This window comes from Tribolium castaneum, chromosome 1 (assembly GCF_031307605.1).
Source record: "Tribolium castaneum strain GA2 chromosome 1, icTriCast1.1, whole genome shotgun sequence".
Taxonomy (NCBI): Eukaryota; Metazoa; Arthropoda; class Insecta; order Coleoptera; family Tenebrionidae; genus Tribolium; species Tribolium castaneum.
The window spans coordinates 30,203,336-30,223,480 of record NC_087394.1 but is presented as its reverse complement, the minus strand read 5'-3'; the positions used below and the strand labels follow the sequence as shown (position 1 = coordinate 30,223,480).

Genomic DNA, 20,145 nt, shown 5'->3' with positions numbered 1-20,145 from the left:
AGCTGTGTGCTCTTGTTTTTGGCTTTACTCTCGATAACATTAACTTTACTCATGTTAGAAAGCATGTGAAACTTTGGGGTTGGAATAAGCGCAAACCTGAGTTATATACCATTCAAAAGTTATCATAAAGAGGCAGTAACCGTTAAACTTGTGTTCTGATCATTATTAAAAAACTTTGTATTCCAGCTTGAGTCTAGGGCATAACTAAGCTTTTGAGGGAGTAGGTATTTGTGAATCACTTATAACTTATAACTAGGTGGTCCTGTTGGATATTCCCGAGACAACGAAATTTAATTTGAAGGCCTAAGTTCTATGTATAATTGAAACCTTGATTGAAAAATATATTAAAATGAAAAATTTCTTACTTGGATCAGATTTTCAGTCAAAATAAAAAATACATACATGCAATTTTAATTACACTTAAAACTAGTTGCGTTGTAGCTTATCAAGGATGAGTTAAATGAATATTTGTTTTCAATTATTTATTCAATTATGTATAAAACTGAAATAAACCATTAAAGCCATTTGCTTCAAAACAGAATGTAATCGATAAACAACACATTCTGAACAATTAGGTAGGTAGATACGTAAATTGTAACGACTTAAAAAGATAACTATACATCAAGTAATTTATTTATTTGGACTGAGTATAAAACAAGAACATAATGAAAGCAGTTGGCAGCTTCAAACAAAGAATTTGTTTGTTTCACACTTTGCAAGCGTTCCTACATTTGCGCCAAATTTCGCACCTTAATGACTTTGCGTAATTAATTTTTTGCGGACTAAACGAGCCGGAAAGAGTCATCACGTCACAATTTGAAACATCTAATTTGAAATTATTCGCTTGCTTGAATCCGCACAGGCGAGAATTCACATTTCTTTGTAAGATCGATCGGTCTTGAGCGAGAATGATCACGTTATAAAAACAATCTGGGCAGGATCCAACTTATAATTATTGGAGATAATCCGAAATCAATTCGGATTAAGTGGAACTTTTAGATAAGCATTTCGTCCTCGGCTTTATTACATTTCCTTGCTGTGCCAACCCGTATAATGAGGTGTCAAAAGCAGAACGAACAAGCTTACATCTTAAAAAGCTTGATTTGCATTGAAAAACTCCCCTTACAGCCACTATCTCGCGTTTCTTGTTCATTGCCTTCAATTTTTATGACGAACTCATGAAAACAACATATCCCAGTTGAGTATCGAGTGCTAATAATGCCTTCTGTTCCGATTCTCTCATAAAAAGCCATATCTGAATAAAATCTTTTATTGATGAGCAGTTTCAGACATAGTTAACTTTTTTTGGATAACTGTGAATAGATAATTAGCAATCAGTGTATCGATTGAGAAGAAATACAAGTGCGTTCCGATCCAATTACACTCTGTTATCACCAATAATGCATTAATGACACATCGGTAATGTTGCGTCCCAATTAGGAATAAGTACCCTCTGGTACAGAGATTAGAGATGGAGCCGTAAACTCGATTCGGTATGTTTCAACGCTTCGGATTTCTAATTAACGTAACTAATTGGAGAGAGGTAGAACTCCAATATGGTCGTATCAACAGAGTACGTTAGATGGCCCCTTTATGTTGTCGCTGAACATCTATTGTAATAAGCAGGTTAATTTTCCGAATCCGCAAGCTTATAATCACAACTCGCCTAATAATATATGTTTACTTACCGTGCTATATTCTGAGTCAAAAAACCGGAAACCCTGATGAAGAGCTGCTATGACTAGAATATAGATAAGACACTTGTAGACGTTAGACATGGTGCACAATTTTCGTGCAAGAGGCGCATGGCATACGAAAATGTACCTCTGAACAGCGAGGGCCAATGTTAGCCAAATGCTCGCCGTGTGGAACATGTTGGGAATTACCTGGAAGAAAAATATATTTTTAAACAATTTCTTCTGGGTAGTCTACTCTCTGAAAAACCAGTATTTTGAAAAACAATAACCAAAACAAAAATAATTTTGTTCTAAACGTTTACAGAAGATATCAACAACACCTTCTTTTTTTTTTAATAATTCTAAAAATTATGTGTCCATCAACTTGTTTCAAATTTAAAAAAAAATAACAATTATTCAAACAAGAAAAAAGTTACTTTATATTCTTCTATTTTCATTTAATCATTTAGCATATTTACACTTTAACGAAATTTGTGATATCAGTTAATTAACTCCGTCTTCAGCTCTAAAACGGCTTTGTGCGGTTAAGGAATTGTGAGAAGTCGGGGATCATGTAACAAAAATAACAAAAAATAAGAAGCTTATTCCTTCGTTCAATTTGATTTTCCAATACTCCCCCGACACTTTATTCTTACCAATCAGACGAGGACAAAACTTATCAAACTTCAATTTATTTGTGAAATGGTCTGTTAAAAAAGTGAGTGTTTGACATCTTTCACTATATACCTGATGTTATCCGATAAGCAACAGGTTTCCGACTGGAAAAAGAGTAACGATATATTTACTTGAATGAAACTTGATAATAAAATTAATGAAAATAGTTATCGAACTTCTTGTTCACGAGAAAAAAATTGAGCCGGTGGCAGCTAAATTAAATTTTATCGACTAATGAACTTCTTAATATAATTTCCTCCAGTTTAATAGGTACATACATTACAACAATTATGGCACATAATTTGCGAGAAAATTGCAGCCATTATAGTGTTATTTTACTGCACATAACGTGCGAGTTATGAAGAAGCTGACAAATAATCTATAATAAAATGTAGTAAACCTCGTTTTAGCACAAAACAAACAATTTCATTTCTTTGTTAAAAATGATTTGAACTGTGTTTTCTAATTGTTTTCAGCAAGACAAAAGGATATCGACTTCATTATAAAATTACGCCGTTTAGGGTCGAGCTGACGCAAACAAGGCTTTAAACCTTTTGTTTTTCCGTAACTGTTCTCTGTCACTTAAGTTCTTTTCAAAGCTCCCTTTTATTAAACTTCGCTAAAACGAAAATTAGAACAAAATTACTCGCGACCGCAAAATTTTAATAATCCGTTTAAAATTTCAGAAAATGTAAGCAACATTTAGTAAAAGGAAACAAGCTTAGATGTGTGCCAGATGCTACAATTTATTGCAGTAAATTTATGGATTTTATCTCCCCTCCATAATAATGTTGTCCGCAGAAATTCGAATTCGTATACACAATGTGCCTTTGCCATGTTGTTGCGGTAAAAATAGAACAACACCCTCGTAAAATGGAAAGGAAATTATTTTTCTGATCTCGCGCTTTGAATACCAAGGATCTTTTGTTTAAGAGATTAGCAACGAATTTAAATGCCCAGCGCGTCCTCGGTGACTTTTTTACCAACTCCCATCTGAAATGGCAATTTGTAGTTTTGTTCACAAAAGGTAATAAAAACCTTGCATGAATTTAAAAATTGAAAAACTTTAGCAATATTCACATAAATGTCCGTTCTGTTCCACTTTCAACATGTTAGTAGTGTTGGTTTTGATGTATTTACAGATGAGCGTACAATTTTTTGTGTGCATCCAATAAGTCATTAAGTGTCACTTTAATTAGATATTTCCTAGAATTGAGTTCAAAGATATTACCGTCTGCTAAGCGTTAAATTCGTTCTGCTTGACTCGCATCTAGGGCTATTAAATTAATTAATTAAGAGGTGCAATAAAATTGCTTTGTACCATTCATATAAAAGTAAAACTTAAATGCAGTGCTTTAAATGCATAGTCAGTTCTAACTTCAATTATTTTACATACAATTATTACTCAAAGAAGTTATTGCAAGATCGTGCTTACCTTTGGCATCTTAATGGCTTAACAAGCTGTTGCAGGTATCATTATTTTATATTATTTACAGGATGAGTGTGCAAATAAAATGTTATTACATTTAAACAACAACGACAAAAATGGTGGATGCGCCGGGCTAAAGTGTATTGGTCTAACGAATAGTTGCTGTAAAACAATTTTTTATGAGATTATCGTTTCTTTGTGGATAATTTTCTCATTCAACGCAGATTTGGTCTGTTTTAACTTATTCCATTGTGAAAACGTGAGCCACCGACAAAGCATTAAAAGTTCGTAATGTTACCGGAAAGTGGCTGCAACTTTTCAACCTTCAACTAAAACCGGAATGTTCTTTTGGTCCCGCTAAAATTCCAACAACTAATTAGTTTCATTGTTAAGCGCAGACCAAATTATTTATCATCATGAAAAGCAATCCCTGAAATCTGGTGCTTGAAATTAATCGTTCATTGTGAGACCATCAACTCACAATAGATTAATTCCCTCGCAATTACACGTAATTGCATTACCTGGATTTTTATTTTTTGGCGTCACATCTGAGAATGTAAAAATAAATTTTCCTAAGTCTTAGACGCAGCTAATGGTTCACTTGCTGATAACATGAAATCAGAAACGTTATTTTAGTTGCCGGCGCAGTTATCATTCATGTCTGACATGTCGTTATTGCATTTTCTACATTGTGCCCTGCTAAACGAACGGGGAAGAAAATCATTTCACGAAGCTGAAATGTTGCTAAATCCGGTATCTCGTTTCAAGTGAAATATTTTGAAATATAAGTCTTTGCAACATAAGATCTTCGAATTGAAAAGTTGAGTCTTAAATGTGACTAAGACAGGTGCAGAGTGATTTTTTCGGGTGCCACAGCGCTTCATTGGGCATTTTTAACGTAACGAACTCAGAGCTAATTGCTCCATTTACATAAATTCTCTTCTAATTGGCTTTCACGCCGGTCTGTGCGACGATAATAAAATTATCATCATCACAGGTTGAAGGTGTTAGCGCAAATTGTGATTATAAAAGCAACTTGTGTTTGCACTTACCTCGTGCATAACAAACCAGGCGTAACAAAGACTTATAGGCCAAAGGGGCTTGTAGTGGTTCCCAAAGGAGTACATGTAGATAAGCCAAGGAGCCGGTATTAAAACCGTGAACATATCACAAAGAGCCATCGCCATCAAAACGACGTTTGTTGGAGTCCTCATCTGCCTTTTGCTCAGCACAACGACGATTAAAGTATTCGCGATAATAGTTATTATCAATAAGAACGGCATAACGTAGCCATATAAGGGCACAGCGTAGGCAATAGGCATTTCCATCGTGATGTTAATGTACTGGACTTTTTCCACTGACGTAACATTTGGTACGGTTTCGTTCGCGTAAGTCTGATTCGGAAAAATCAGCGTCGAGTTCGACGCCATCTCGCCCATTTTAGTCTCTTCAAAGTGCCATTTTCTCGTAATTTTCACAACAAAGTTTCATAACCGATACTCAAGAAACTAATTTCGAAAATGATAAATTCGATTAAAAGTGAAAAATTGCATTTTCAACTACCACTCAGCGAAATTAATTCAATTAGTCCTTTAATTGGCATTGTTGATTATCTTCAGACCCAATTTAAATTCACTGCTGTTGTCTTGGGAGTGCCGCCCTTCGTTAAATCTGAAACAAAAAATCGGATTTGGAATGTTTTGCTGATGGCGAAAAAGAGGCAAACTTACAAGCTTCGCTAGCAACTCTAAACTTTTGTTGTACTGAGCTGAATTTTAGATCTTTCATAGTAATGGAGATTGGATGTGCAACTGAAGCACGTTTCAAAGATTATTTACCTTCGGTTGGATTAGTTTTCCATGCCAATTCAGTGCGATGCGCTACCAGAACGTTTTATTTCGTTTTACAATCAAACTCGTGACAATAAGCTTTTTTAGTTGTGTTTGAAAACGTAGGCGGGAAAGCATTCTGCCATTATGGACAATATTCCAGATTAATTTGTACCACGCATGTTTAATAAAGTTTGACAGGGGGATAAATTTAAATTGCTAGAATTACTGGCCGATAAGGGCCCAGCCATGACTCTAACGAATTAATCATTAGTATAGATGTAACTGCAGTTTAAAGGTTATCAGATCGCCAGTGTTTTATGAATGCCATCGATTAACTTTTGTACGAACACATCATTTACCTCTAGAGCACGTAAGAAATAAGGCTCCGATAAAAGTTTATTTATATGGTAATTCCATATCCAAGTAATAAATTTATTTCATGTTACATTTTCAATTTTAAAGTGCTTTTATACCGTTCTAAGTTTGAGTCTTGAAGACTCATTTCAAACATGCTTTCTCGAGTAAGAAAAACTAAATTTTAATTAAACACAATTTTCTTGGTTTGTGTATAAATTATAATTATAATAACTACTAGGGTAAAATAATTAAAAACGTTATTTTTACGTGGTCTTGATTTTCTCCTTAGCTTTGGGGTAAAAAGTTGCCTATGAATTTATAATATTAATTGACTGCAACCAAGAAACACGATCCTTGTTAACGATGTTGTAAAATATGTAAATTGCATATCAATATTCTACAACTAAAACGAGGCTCACAGCTAGAAGTGCCATAAATTTAAACTATCGATTTACGTATTGCGTGTTCCGGAACTGTTTCTTTTAATACCAACTGTGGTTAAATTCTTAAGAAGGTAGTATTTACAAAACATCTTACTCTTGTAGATAAATCCAAGCACATTGTGCTCGAAGTTATCTATTAGTCAGCTCTGTCGTAAATCTCTATGATACAAACCCGCTTCTTCCATCTCGGATGAATACCTTTTCCGAGATCTCGATTCTGCGTCGGAGAACGAACTGTACATTTGTCCTTTTGTGGAAGCTTTTAGTTTAGTTAAAAATTGTATTGGCCATGACTAGCAAAGGTAATGAAAGAACGTCCACGTAAATAGTAGTTTATTAATCCTCATTTATCCATATTACAGGCTGTTGTATGAAATGGAATGATTAGAAGTGGATATGTTTTATGTAAAAATACATTGCAACAAATAAATTATAAATTAAATCAATAAAAATTGAAACGATAAAAATATGGACTTAGGGGTGTTCTTAAATTTATTACTACTTGATAAAAATTCTTAATTGTGAGGTGCAAATTACCGTAAAACATAAAAATTTGTTCGAGAAAACATTTCACAATTTACTCAAATTGTAATTTATTGGTGTAAAGTGAAGATATTTCTCTTTGCACTTAGAATTTAAAACACTTTTTAGAAATTTAAACTCGCTACGATAAACACAATAATTATTCATTTATCTGAAAATTCATTATAATGTCGATGACACCAGCTTTGTTTTAACAAGTCGACCCGAAAAATATACGCAATATGATAAATTACTCTCTCATACAAGTTAACCGTTTATTGTGAAAAACTTACGTCATGACCAGAAACTAAATTTTGGAGTCGAAAAATCATTAAATTAAAACTATTGGGCACTGGAGAATCATTTTAGCGAAATATACCGTTGTCACTAGAAAACATAAAATTATTCAACTAAAGTAACAAATTTAACTTTTTGTCAAAAAGTTTGCAACATAATTTTTTATTTTTTATAAATATTCATACAAAATTTAAAGTCTTGATTACATTTTGTGCCTCTAATTAATAATCAAAACTGTGGTCATGCAATACGTACAGAACAGTAAGCGCAAAACATAAAACTTAATCGTAGGTACAATATGGCAGTAAAGTTTATTCGGGATCTACGCAATAAAAAGCAGTTTCCGTTTGAACTACAAACCCAACAACCGCATTCAGTATCCGGTTAAATACAAATCCGTAAACCCAGCCGGTACGCAATTGAAACATTCCGGGTTGTAATGATTAGTTTTTGCATAATGTCTTTCCTATTTGACGAGACACAATTTCGTCCATGTGACTCCAACGTTGTCGCCAATTACGTCCTAATGTAATCCAGTGGACGTTAGCTCGACTAATAGTGATGACACCGAACCCTTGCATCCGAATTATTTTCCGTTCGTTTAAAATGCAAAGTGTGTTAAGTTGGACCCCCATAATTTACACGGTTTACAACTGCGAACTGATGCAAATGTGTCTAAATAATTAAACTGGTTACTCTCTCAACGTGAACACCGGCAAAGACGTGTTAATTATGTAATTGGAGTTAGGGAGCTTATAATTTACCGCAAATACAGGAACTTACGATGAATCTTATATATGAGGTGTCGGAGATCTTGTTTGAATCTACACCGGATAAGATAAATTACTCGTGCGTTTCACGAAGAAATGGACCAAACGAAAATGGCAAAAGGACAACGAGAAAAAGATACCAGAAACCATTTATTCTTGATGTAGGTAAGATGGGATTATTTATTTATGGTTCTCGGTATTCTAATGGATCTCGTGTTATTCGAGACGTTTGTGACAACTTTTGGTTGTGTATTAACTATTCATACACGTGTTCGTTCACTTGAAATCAAAGCAAAGGAATGTTTCAGGAAACAGGCCAAGCGAAAACAAATTGAGTGCACTTGTGTCCCAGATCGAAAATTCTATCTAAATCGAATTGTGTGTTTCATTTTTTACACATTAATTTAAACACGTCGTGACCTTCTACTGTAATTTACCAACGACGAAAAAGTATTTTGTAATTAATCTCTCTATTAATCGATGATTAATAATCTGGTTACTTCATGCGTTCACAGCTGTAATTACCAAAGTTAGGAATTTTTCAAAATTCAAAAACACGGAACATTCCTCGGAAATAGTCGACCGGTTGGTTAAAGTTTTATTCGATCATACTCATAAAAATGTTGGTATTTTAGTAAGAGAATATATTTCGTCATGAAATTATTATCGAATCGATTGGAATTCTGATCCCATTTTCCATACTGGAACAAAAGACCGTAATTTCTGGATTAAGCTTGCGATCGAACATTTCCATCCAAATCAACATTCCCACTTCATAGGTTCTGTTGAGTTTTGTAATTCGTACTAGAGATGCCCTATGCAAACTGTTCTATTAAATGCACCAATACAATATTAAGTTCACTACAAATTCGATCATGTGCGGTTGCGGGTCCAAATTGATTCAAATGCATACCTATGTAACCGGAATCGAGGTATATTAATTTGAAAACAATGGAGGAATAGACGCTTTGTACGTATATGCGGCCCTAATTAGATCAAAGAGCACTTTATTTGCCTTAAGAACAACAATAATATTTTGTTTAATTGAACTAATTATTGTTGAAAGGGTTGTCCTTAGTCGTAAGATCTGAAATATTTGTGCGGTACGGTGATGCAATTCTTTTCCATTTTCTGCCATTAATATAAAGTTTGCAAAGTTCGTTTTGTACCGAAATATTTATTTAGGCTCATTTACCGGTCGGTCTGGCCTCCGCACGTGTTTTGAATTTAATACATGCGAAGTGAGTTTCCTTCCTTTCAGCATTATCCTGACATCTCGAGTTTATCGGGAATTCAAGAGGCAATAGAACTCGAGTTTGGTTTAACCAAGAGCTTCCTCTAATATTTGATTTGAAGGCTTTCTCTTCGTCCTACCTATATGAACCGCCGACCAATTAGAATTAGCAAAGCGTATTGTTTCTATCGAGTTTTTATTTTACTCTACTCGAGAGTTTCGTAACTGAAAGTTCACGTTTCTACGGGTTGTAACCCAAATCAACTTCCACATTCAAAGCAATTTAAATAAAAGTGCCATAAATAAGCATGAAATTCTTATTACATTGCTACAGGTGCGGGTGTATAAATAAGCCCTGAGCCGGTACAATTCGATTTAAACAATTTGTCTTATTTTAAGACGCTTTGCTTAAAGTTTTCCCATCTAAAAATTGAATTTTGAACGCCATGTAAGCATGAATATGTTTTCTTATTCATAAGCGTAACGTACTCGCGCGAGGATTTCAGCAATTTGTAACTTTAGTGCAAACTTTCTTACATTTGTTATAATAACACTTGCCAGTCAAGTGTGCTTTAGCAGTGTTTTTGAAGCATTTAATATGTAAAGCTCAAGAAATTTACTCGTGTTTAGTGTGTTTTGGAAGTTTGATTAGAATGTTAATTAGCAACGGTATAAGGAGATTTGGGCACAAGTATTACAAACGTTTGTGAGATCTATTACAAAACTGCTCAAAGTTGTGACAATTTAATTAAGTTAGGAGGAAAATTGTGTGACAACTCATTTTTTAAAAGTGATGTTTATCGGTAAAATAAGATTAGCGGAAAAATGTCAGGAGAAATTTTGCACAAAAGCCAGGTCTTCATTAACTAAACGATTGTGTTGCCTTGACTTGTTCGCTCCATTAACGTTTCACTGCAGTCTGAATTTCAAATGAAGATACGCTCCTGTCCATAGAAAGCTCTTTATTCCTCGATTTATAGTGCAAGTGTAAACTTGATGAAAACTATCTGGACCTGACATTGTCTGCAAGACTTATGTCGAAGAAAATAATAGAACTTTATTTTTCGCATACTTTATCTGTTTGTAACACACGTAAACATAAATTCATTTCAGAAAGAATTATAAAAATGTTTAATGCAGGTACACGCCAGTAATCTTTAATATGCAAGGTAGAAAATATTTGCTATTAGACCGCAGCACGAGAAGCATTCTAGAGCGTGCCTTATAAAAATCTTATGATAAAAATGTTGTGCTTTAAAGATAAAATAGTAATTTCTCTTTATTATAATATTTTATGCAATAGTGAACTACAAAATTCAATTAAAATGCAGTTTAGTAGAAAATTATTATCTGGCAAAGTAATTTTTGTTAACTAAATGTAACAGTAATAATGGAAACAATATGCTTTACTTCACTGTTATTTAAATAGGAATTTTTCAAGCGGTTAATCTGCGAATTCATGCAGTGTTGTTACCATTTTACGATGCGATCTGTAATTTGCATTTAATGAGTTTTGAAAATGGTATAGTATACAACGGATAAGAGAAATATGTTCAGTAATTTAATCCAACAGAAGAATTCGTCAAATAGGTACAATTTGATTTTTTTAATGCATTGTTTCAACAACTCTTTTTGACACAATTTTTGACACTTTCTGCTAAAGTGTACTTGTACTAATTTCATGTTGAAGAAGTCAACTTTTTCATTCAAAGATGTGTGGGCGACTGTTTACTAGATATTAGATCATCGTTCTGTTATAATATTAAAGTGACCACTTGGTTTACAATAACTTAATAAAAAAGATAAACCGTGATAAAATTTTAATAACAGTTTGTTTTCAGTTCGATGCTTTGATCACATTTCAAAATAAACCTCTGCCTTTTTCAATTATCTATTATTATTATGTAGTTTAACAGGAAGAGAGCTTGGACTGAAAACAAATTCTTTGTTACCCACTATTTATTATTACTATAACAAAATTATAATTATTTTTAGTGAAAGTTTTATCTCCGTAATGGACAATCCATAATCTGAAATACTCCACACGTATCTGAAATTATCGAGCGTTATTAGCATTTTTCAGTTTATTATAAAGCATCATCTCATTAAAAAGTCTGATCTAGATGATACGAGCTATCAATCATGAAGGTATTGATTATAAATTTTATCGCTGAAATGCGTGAAGTGTGTATTGTAGATAGAAAACCAGATATGTTACCTGTCGCTAAAAATGACACCTGAAAAGATATTCTGAAAGTCAACCTCGTGCCCCCAAAACGAATTTCCGTTTGTCCGAGAGCCGGAAAGTATGCTAATGGCAAAGTTTAATGACAATTGTTAAGGGTTGACAGGTGAATGTGTATATTTTTAATACCTTTATTAATGTTTGATTTGCATTCTCGGGTTCAGAAGTTTCCTTTCTACTTTGTAATACACATCGCTGATAAAATGGTAATCCCATAACATTTTCTTTCTCTTGTTTCATATTTTTAAATAAATTAAAAGGGAGTTGCCTTGTAAAATTTAAGAAATGTAAGAGAAATAATTTTTCTTTACAAGTCGATTGGCTAAACAAAAGAATATTATTTCAATCTTGATTAGTTACCTGTTCTATTATTCACATCGTTTGTGTGGTTTATCTGAGATTCCATCAAACCCTATTCAGTAGCATGTTTTATAATGAATACGAAGGAACAAGAAAGACATTTAATTCGAACAAATGGTCTAACGGAAATTTATCACAAAAAATATTCCCGCCATCAAGTTCCTGCGGTATAAAGTTAACTTTTTATTGTTTTACTACTCGGCTCTGCAAACAAGCGCTGGTCTCCTGAGTGTTGAAACTAAAACAAAATAACTAGGTTCTAGCGGAACTTTTAATAATGTATTAAGTATAGTATTCTAGAGTTTAACAGTTTTCCTTCGTATTATTTTTGAGTTTTTGATGTTCTAAGTGAAAAAAGTTTTTGCTTTAAATCCATATTATCTAAATTGGAACGCAAGTCAGCAAGTTTTAATTTCCGGATGGAAAAGCAGTGATGTTTTCATAAGGTTTTTCAAAGGATGCGGGTCTCAATAAAAAGGAAATTTTTGTGTAGGAAGTTATTATCAGACAGCAGGACAGTTGAAAACAGAAATGTGGTTTTTAAGGTCAGCTGGTAATAATTTGTCTCTTTTAAGGTGCTTTGGATCAATATGTTTTCTTTGTGTCTTACGGTATCTCGACATTGAATTTATTCGTTTTAAAAGCCGCTCCTGGCAGGCCACCATCATAAATATGGGAATTCGGGTCATATGCCATAAAACAGATGGTTCGATGAAAATGCATTTTATATTTATTCTCCAAGATCCAGCGCTTCGGTTAAAATAACAATCGTAAATTCCGAACTCTGACAATTTGTCATTTCACATTAAGTAGCTAAATACCGTGATTTGTAGTCCCGCCGAATCTCTATACGAACGGTATCATACATTTAAATTGCACACACCGAAATCTATTACTTTTGAACGCCCATAAAGTTGATAGAAATTCTTGCTATAAAACTGATACTTGTCCTTATAAAAGACCCAATTCCGGTTATTTCTTTTTTCCTTCGCGCTGTACCCTTTTTTCCATTGCGGCAATAAGCTAGGAATTTTTATTTGATTCAAAATGAACTGAATCGAGTTTTATAAAGATTTTGAAGTGCATTCACACATTTTCAGTTCTGCACGACAGTAATTTATCCAAAAGCTTTAGAAGACGGAAATGCAAATCCGTTCTGTTCTTAAATTTGTCCTTCCAGACATTTACTCGTAGAAACCACTTAAACCGTCATTGTGGGTAATGCGACATTTTTTCAGGCTAGAAAGCACTTGTAACAATTCAGTTTTCACTGTTTTTTTAACAAAATATAATTTAGTGAATAATAATTACTCCGAAAGTTTTGTTAATTACAGTAGCTACTTCTTTGTGTAGGGTCATCACAAATTATTTGGTTAGCTAGGGGTTTGTGTTATTTGTGTTACTTCATTTTAAATCAAATTTAAAATTTCTCTAATCTTGATAGAAGTTTTTGCACCCTTTTTCACATCTAAATGAAGTTTTATATAAATTATTTATAAGAGCGTTATAAGAGGGTTTATTTTGTGGTAATATATTTTATCCCAACATAACTTAACGTAATTTATAAGTTGTGCTCTTGTCAGGTGTCAGAAAACACCATCATTATTGCAAAACTTTAACTTTCTTGGAAATTTATAAAATGTTTACTGAAAGTTTGTACAGAATATTGGTGAGAAAACACATTTTATGCCTTCATGAAAAGAATCAAATTTTATTATTTTTACGAGTTTGTACCTACAATTACCACTCCACACACTCGCAAGTAGAGTTATTTGTGTCTTAGAAATAAAAAGGTATGATTTTGAACCGTTGTTTCAAATTTAAGGTTCAGGGAATTACATACATATTTTCCGACATCTAAATGAGTAAAATTATTTAAATGTTTCATTGTTCTGAACTGAATACAGTAACAGAAAAAATAGCAAGTAAAGTAGTCTTGGTTAATTCCGATTCGTAGAATTTTGCTGAAACAAAATTGAAGTTGTTGGGTCCCAAGAGTTTCAATAAAATTAAATAAACTCATATTTTATTCTAAAAGCTTTCTCCTGTTTTAAACAATTTTAAGGCAAAAGCATTTACTAGTCTGTAATACTTGATCTTGATATGCCATTTATTTATACATTTAATGCAAAAAAACAGAAGCGCTCCCGATTGGATATTGTGACAACATTAAAAATTTATAGTTGTGCTGCTGTGTATCGTAACTGCCTCAAATATTCTGCCATGCTGTGTTTGCTTAATTTAATACAAACAAACAACGATCCGCGTCACTGTATCTCTTGATAACTTTTCGAAAATATCATCTATTACCTTATTATACGTTGAAGGCATCCGTATCACTCGGTTTTAATTAGCTTCATTTTCCCGGACTATCAATAAAGCCGACACGCCGTTGTCAAAAAGAGTTGTTGAAGACATATCGAATTGTCAGATATTATTAACGAGTAGAGTAATTTCAGCCAACCGGAGTTTCACTAGCACACTCACTCCCAGCTCGCGCTGGATTGATTTGAAGAATCTTCCTGTGTATGTGTGTGGAGCGAGCTAACAGGTGTTCGTGGCCATCTTATCAATACGCAAATGCGAATTTTATCAGAAACTAATTACACTAATGTATTAACGTGTCAAATTAGTAAAGTCGCTAGAGATCATGAATAATTACCCTTTAATAAACTTCGGACTAAGTTTCGTTAAATGAGAATTCACTGAGGGTGATTACGCTAAGTGCGATTTAGTGGCACTCTCCGCTTCTTGCGTATTTTTCTTTGTGTCGCTAACAAACAGAAGAGTGCTCTCGAGGCCGGATAGTGCCATTACAAACACCTGCTCGTAAATTGACCGCAAATTACCGTACCTAATGATGGTGTTTCCGTTTTTGAGAAAAACAAAATGTGATTGAAACCTGTTTTCTGTCGCTGGCAAGTGGGTGGAAAACGTGCCAGTTTGTAACTTTACACTTTCTAAAACCCAATTCTGTAATTACGGCAAAAATGTCTAACAAGGAGATAAGTAAGGTTGATTGATTGAAATGGGTTCTGTTTTGACGGTTTCATTTATAATCGGCCGATAGTAGCAGCTGTTTATGTAATTTTACGAGCTGGAGTAGGTGAAAAAAGACACATTCGTAATAAATAACAGCAAAACTGAACGAGCACCACATGAAATACGTACTGTCCTTTTGAGTAATGAGAAATAAGCATATCATACCTACTTTATAGATAGATAACTTAAATACATACTTAGTTCTTTCAAACACTAAATGCGGAAAATTCGACTGGTAACAATTGAAATTAGCAAAATCAGTGATAATTCAATGTTAAAATTTGTCAGAAAATGTCAATGACTTGTATAAACTCAAAAAGGAATTTTGAAAACATTTGAAGCCTTTTTTTTGAGTTTTTTAACTGATAGTTCAACTGAGTTCCTTTACCAAATACTTTAATGGAAGCTCGTTGTTCAGTTCTATGACTTTTTGAGGAAAAAATTAAATAATCATAAATAGTAGTCTCCTTAATTAAAAAAAGTGGTGAGTGACTAAAATATTTAAAATATGACGTCCTCTGTATCCAAACCGATCGGAATAAAAATGCCGATTTTAGCCTAGTGGCGTTGGGGAGTTTTAATCGCAGAGGGACCCTCATTGTAGGCAATTTCAATAAAAATTTATTGCCTATTTTTTTAACGATATTTTTATACAGATGTGGTCAATTTGAACTTCCTCAGCATTTTCCCTTAATGCTTTATTACAATGTTAAAAATTTAGTGGAAAGCAAAATAAATGGATGTGTCCGTTTTCTCCTTTATTGACACTGGTGGCAGAGCTTTAGTTAAAACAACCTAGTCGTGGCCTATTCCTGGTTCCGCTAGTTGAATAATCATTAAATGCTTTTAGAACTTGGCCTCTAACTTAATTAGAACGTTCAAACTCATCGAAAACGACAACATTCAAAGTATTATACGCAACTGTTAATGTTTTAATTGTCCAATCAATAACGTGCTCGTTTTATGATTACATTGTCACATTGGGAGTATTTCGTAATTGTGCTGACATTTCAAAGCTGGCATACACTCGATGAAAATTCAAACAACCATTTTTTGCAATTAACTTGTCAAAAACTTGTAACGCGTTTAGGTTTAATATTAAATACGAGTAAATGTTATACAAAATCGATCAGTGGAGCAGTAGAGTCAATATGTAGCAATTACAAACAGATATTGCCTCTTGTATGAAAGAAAATTATACATGATCAAGCATATTTATCCTACTCTGATTGAATGCATGAGTATACAGATTAAATTGTTAATAATCCTTTAATCAGGTTCTATTTTAATTGCAATATGATGTTTGATTAAACAACAGCGTCAAATAAAATTAGCTTTGTTTCGTTATGTGGCGTATAAAGCTCTGCCTTAGTGAATTTAAATTTGATTTTGGGTTTTGTGGGTGCATAAATATTCGGGAAATTACTTCACAGCGGAAAAGGCTAGGAAATCTTTCATTTGCTTTCATCTCTTATTAACTCAATAAAACACCAAAACGGGTGAACATTTCGCATTGAAAATAAATACAAAGCATTTATAATCACTATAAAATGGCAAAGCGTCCTGTGTCGTCACTGCTGTTGCTTTATATAGGAACAGTTAATTAACTATCCTCTAGTTTCCAAGATATATTGCTGCAAGACGTTTATTACATGCTTGTGACAGACATTTCAGTGTAATTTGTCCATTGAATTTGCAATATTATGGGAAACTGGCCGTAAAAGATCGAAAAAGACCATTTCTTCAGTCTGCGAGTAATTACATGTGTTTGAATGGGTTTGCGTACTGTGATTTTGATTTAAAACAAGCCTTCAGTTTTCGGTTCGATTTTCGATAAATTCGGGCCGATTTATGGCTCCTTAGCTTGCCTTTGTGAGGTATTATTTCTGCCAATAAAAGGTGTACGTGTTGGAGATTTTGTCACGTTTCCAGTACTGCTCAAATATTGCGGAAAAAGTTTTTACTCATCTTGGTAACGTAGGTAAATGTTTACCTTTGTCAAAAAGGATTTAATATCTGTGCGGTTATCCTTATCCAGATACATATGTATGAGATGCTCTTTTTAACGCTGAAATAGGTGCACGAGGGACGGAACAATATTTGCGTAAGTTTTGAATTTTGTTTACGTTACTTGTTTTGACGCTTCGTACGACATTCTCCATTTTTATTGGAAAATACTTTTATGGATCATTATTTGCATTTATATGAGTATTATCGACTGCTTGCATTATGTGATTGATGGTGTTTTCGCAATGTAATAATTGTTCTCCACACTTTAATCACATTGTAATTAAAATGATAACGAGTCTCAGAAATATGCATATTTTTCATTAACCTGCGAAAGTCTCAGTTTTTTTGTGCTAATAAATATACATCGATTCGTAAACTCGCAAGCGGAAGGGTTGTAAATTGCAACAACCAAAGTTTTGGACTGTTATTGTGTCCACAAAGTAATAATTTCAGCACAATCTTATCACGCAATCTAATACAAAGTTATGTGATTACTAGATTGTAGCGTTTGGCGTTGATTAGTGGGCAGGACAAATGGAAAGATGTTAAGTTTATAAATGATTAATTTATTAAACTTTTTTGTAACAAGTAATAACAGTCGTGTCGACTACACTTAAAAATTAATTATTAGCGTTGCATTTATTAAAAATATGTAATCCATTCTACATGATTTACTATTAAGTATATGATGAGAGAGGATTTAAACGTGATTCTGTTGTTTGTTCAGAAAACAATTTAACCAAATGTAAATTTACGAGGTTTTGTGTTTTCGCCCCAAAGGATGAGCACTTGTGTAGGCGTAAGTAATAAGTATTCATATTTGTAGACATATACAAGTTGTAAGTTAATTTAAAAATTGGTTCCAACAATATTTTGTAATACGATCTAAAAGTACTGACCCATTTCTTTACCGGTGAAACTATAAACTTTGTTTTTAAATAAATTTACAGGTGTTCAATGTGTTTATTTCAATCTAATTAATTGCATAAACTTCTGAAATAAACATAGTAGTGGAAAACAACCGTATTTTCTTTCTCGGTAATTGTAATAAAAATTATAACATGCTGTCATTTAGTCAATTGATTATTTTGACCTTTGACCTTTTAACGAAAACTGTATAAACCTAAAATAAAATTTTCCAGTTTGAAAATGTGCATTTTGGTAAAAACTCAAAAGAAGTGTTTGAGTATTCTCTCAGTCTAATTGATCGAAAAAAAATCCAATTAATTTCCCCTTAACTTGTAAGACATGTTATTGTGGACGGATGTAACGCCTGAACTTTACAGAGCCTTGTTGGGCTTAAATGTTTGTTTTCCATTGCCGCTTATATTATGGGGTTAGTTCTATATACTTACTATTGTACCTTAATTAAATTTTGTGTTTAACAATCAAATTACAAAAAACCGATCAATATCCCTTTATTCTCTAAACTACAGGGAATTGGAAGAGAAACGTGAGTCAGTAACCACAGGTAATTTTATCCTCTAGTACATAGTCATTTTTTACCGGAAATTACCAAGTTAAATTTTTGAAGCGCTGCAAGTGCAATGTTATGGGCAAAAACAAGCCTTTTCTCGCTACTAACTACTTAAAGGTTAAAATTACCACGAGTGAATTTGCCGAGGTTGAAACTGCTTGATAATCTTGTTAAAAAACAGACTTTGACTCGTTTTGTAACATATTTATTGAAAAATGGTTTCTAATTCTAAAAACAAATGCTTCTATTACTTCTACAATGACAAATTAGTACAACAGTTTTATTTCATGGTCGATGCCGGGTGCCGGGAAGAAAGCTCTCTGTCAAGTCATGTATCATAGCTCGAGTGCTTTTAGAAAACAGTTTTTTCGTTTGGTTAATGCAACGCTTATACACACTGGAAAACCAGACCGTATAGTATATCAAACATTAGAGGAAACCTCGGAGCAAACAAACAAATGTTAGGGTATAATAATAGCTCTTGTTTGAACAATTCACCTTTGAACTTAACAAGTGACGTTAAAAATCCGTTTTAAATAATATTTTTATAAATACGTTTACATTGGTTGATGAATTGACATGAGAACATGCTTGTTTTAATATTTTTGATGTAATCGTAAATATGAATAAAGCGTGAAGGTTTTTTATGAGAAGTTATAGTTGTGGTATTTCGTAAATGCTCAAGTGGTGTAAAATATTGTGCATTTGGAAATTATGTTGACTAGAAGTGAACGTTTTCATCCCTGAAAAATCAAACTGTACGCATCAGAATAAATCTCGAGAGTCACATAACGTTATATTTGATTGCAGTTGATCCTTTGAGCACGATCAGAATTATTGCTTCGTCGTCGTTTCACAAATCGTTGATTAATCAAGAGCAACAAATAAAATTTAAACTCGTTCAGTATATGGAATGTTAAATCAAGCGTAAAATGAAAACTGAGGCAAAAAGTTACATTTTATTTTGTTAATTAATTTTTGTTTTTATCTTGACCATTAATATTAATGTTTTATTATTAATATTAATGATTTACTTCAGATAAATTTTAAATTAGCTGAATTATGCCATTTAGCCGGTTTACATTAAGCACATACAAATTTTCGTAATAAAAAATTAAACTCTGCTGGAAAACAGGGCAAAATAAACGCTTAGTTAATTAAAACTAAACAACGTCACCAACGGATTATTATTTAGCCTTAATGAAGTAAAATGTTTGTATTTATAAACTTGAAAATACATTCAAACAAAATATGTTTGCTCGTTATCCAATAATAATAGTTATTTATGCGACAAGTTAGGAAATTGTAATTTTTGTTGTTCTACAATAAATTCACACAAAATTAAAAACTTACATGTAAACAAAGTTTTTTCAATTTTCTGTAGTGAAAATCTAAAAAGACTAGAATATTTTTTCATGTTTAAGGTGAATTTTACCAGAGAAGTAAATATTACTTGTAATTTGTAACGGAAATTAAGTGACACAATTTTTATCCATACCAATATTTCCTCTTTGAAGGAAGTACGATAAGGGTTCATAATTTATTCAATAAAATATTTTTCAGTATATTACAAACAAAGCTTCAAAAATAGAAAGCTTTTTACAATAACGTGATAAACATAAAAACTTACCCTCAGTGTATCTTTCCAATTAAACTGGGGCTTCTGGCGTCTAAAACAAAAATAATTAATTAGTAACTAAAAATTTCATTATTTGGACGCCGAAAAATGAAGTCGCTTTAATTAGAAGCAATCCCTAAATTAGAAAAGTAAACAAT

The 20,145-nt window shown here is 32.9% G+C and overlaps 1 protein-coding gene and 1 non-coding gene across 12 annotated transcripts in view; one reads left to right on the top strand and one right to left on the bottom strand.

Moving 5' to 3' along the window:
* LOC664162 (probable 26S proteasome complex subunit sem1) overlaps positions 1-20,145 on the top strand; it is a 68,739-nt gene that overhangs the window by 5,395 nt on the left and 43,199 nt on the right. The gene's annotated exons all lie outside the window — the stretch shown is intronic.
* SPR (Sex peptide receptor) overlaps positions 1-20,145 on the bottom strand; it is a 62,777-nt gene that overhangs the window by 2,731 nt on the left and 39,901 nt on the right. For 4 of the 11 annotated variants that reach the window (XM_008192618.3, XM_015977769.2, XM_008192616.3 and 1 more), the window contains 3 exons: positions 20,000-20,039; positions 4,833-5,451; positions 1,689-1,886 (listed from right to left, as the gene is read on the bottom strand). In XM_008192618.3, the coding sequence (XP_008190840.1) occupies positions 1,689-1,886; positions 4,833-5,219 (585 nt within the window). In that variant the 5' untranslated portion in view covers positions 5,220-5,451; positions 20,000-20,039. 11 annotated transcript variants of the gene reach the window in all.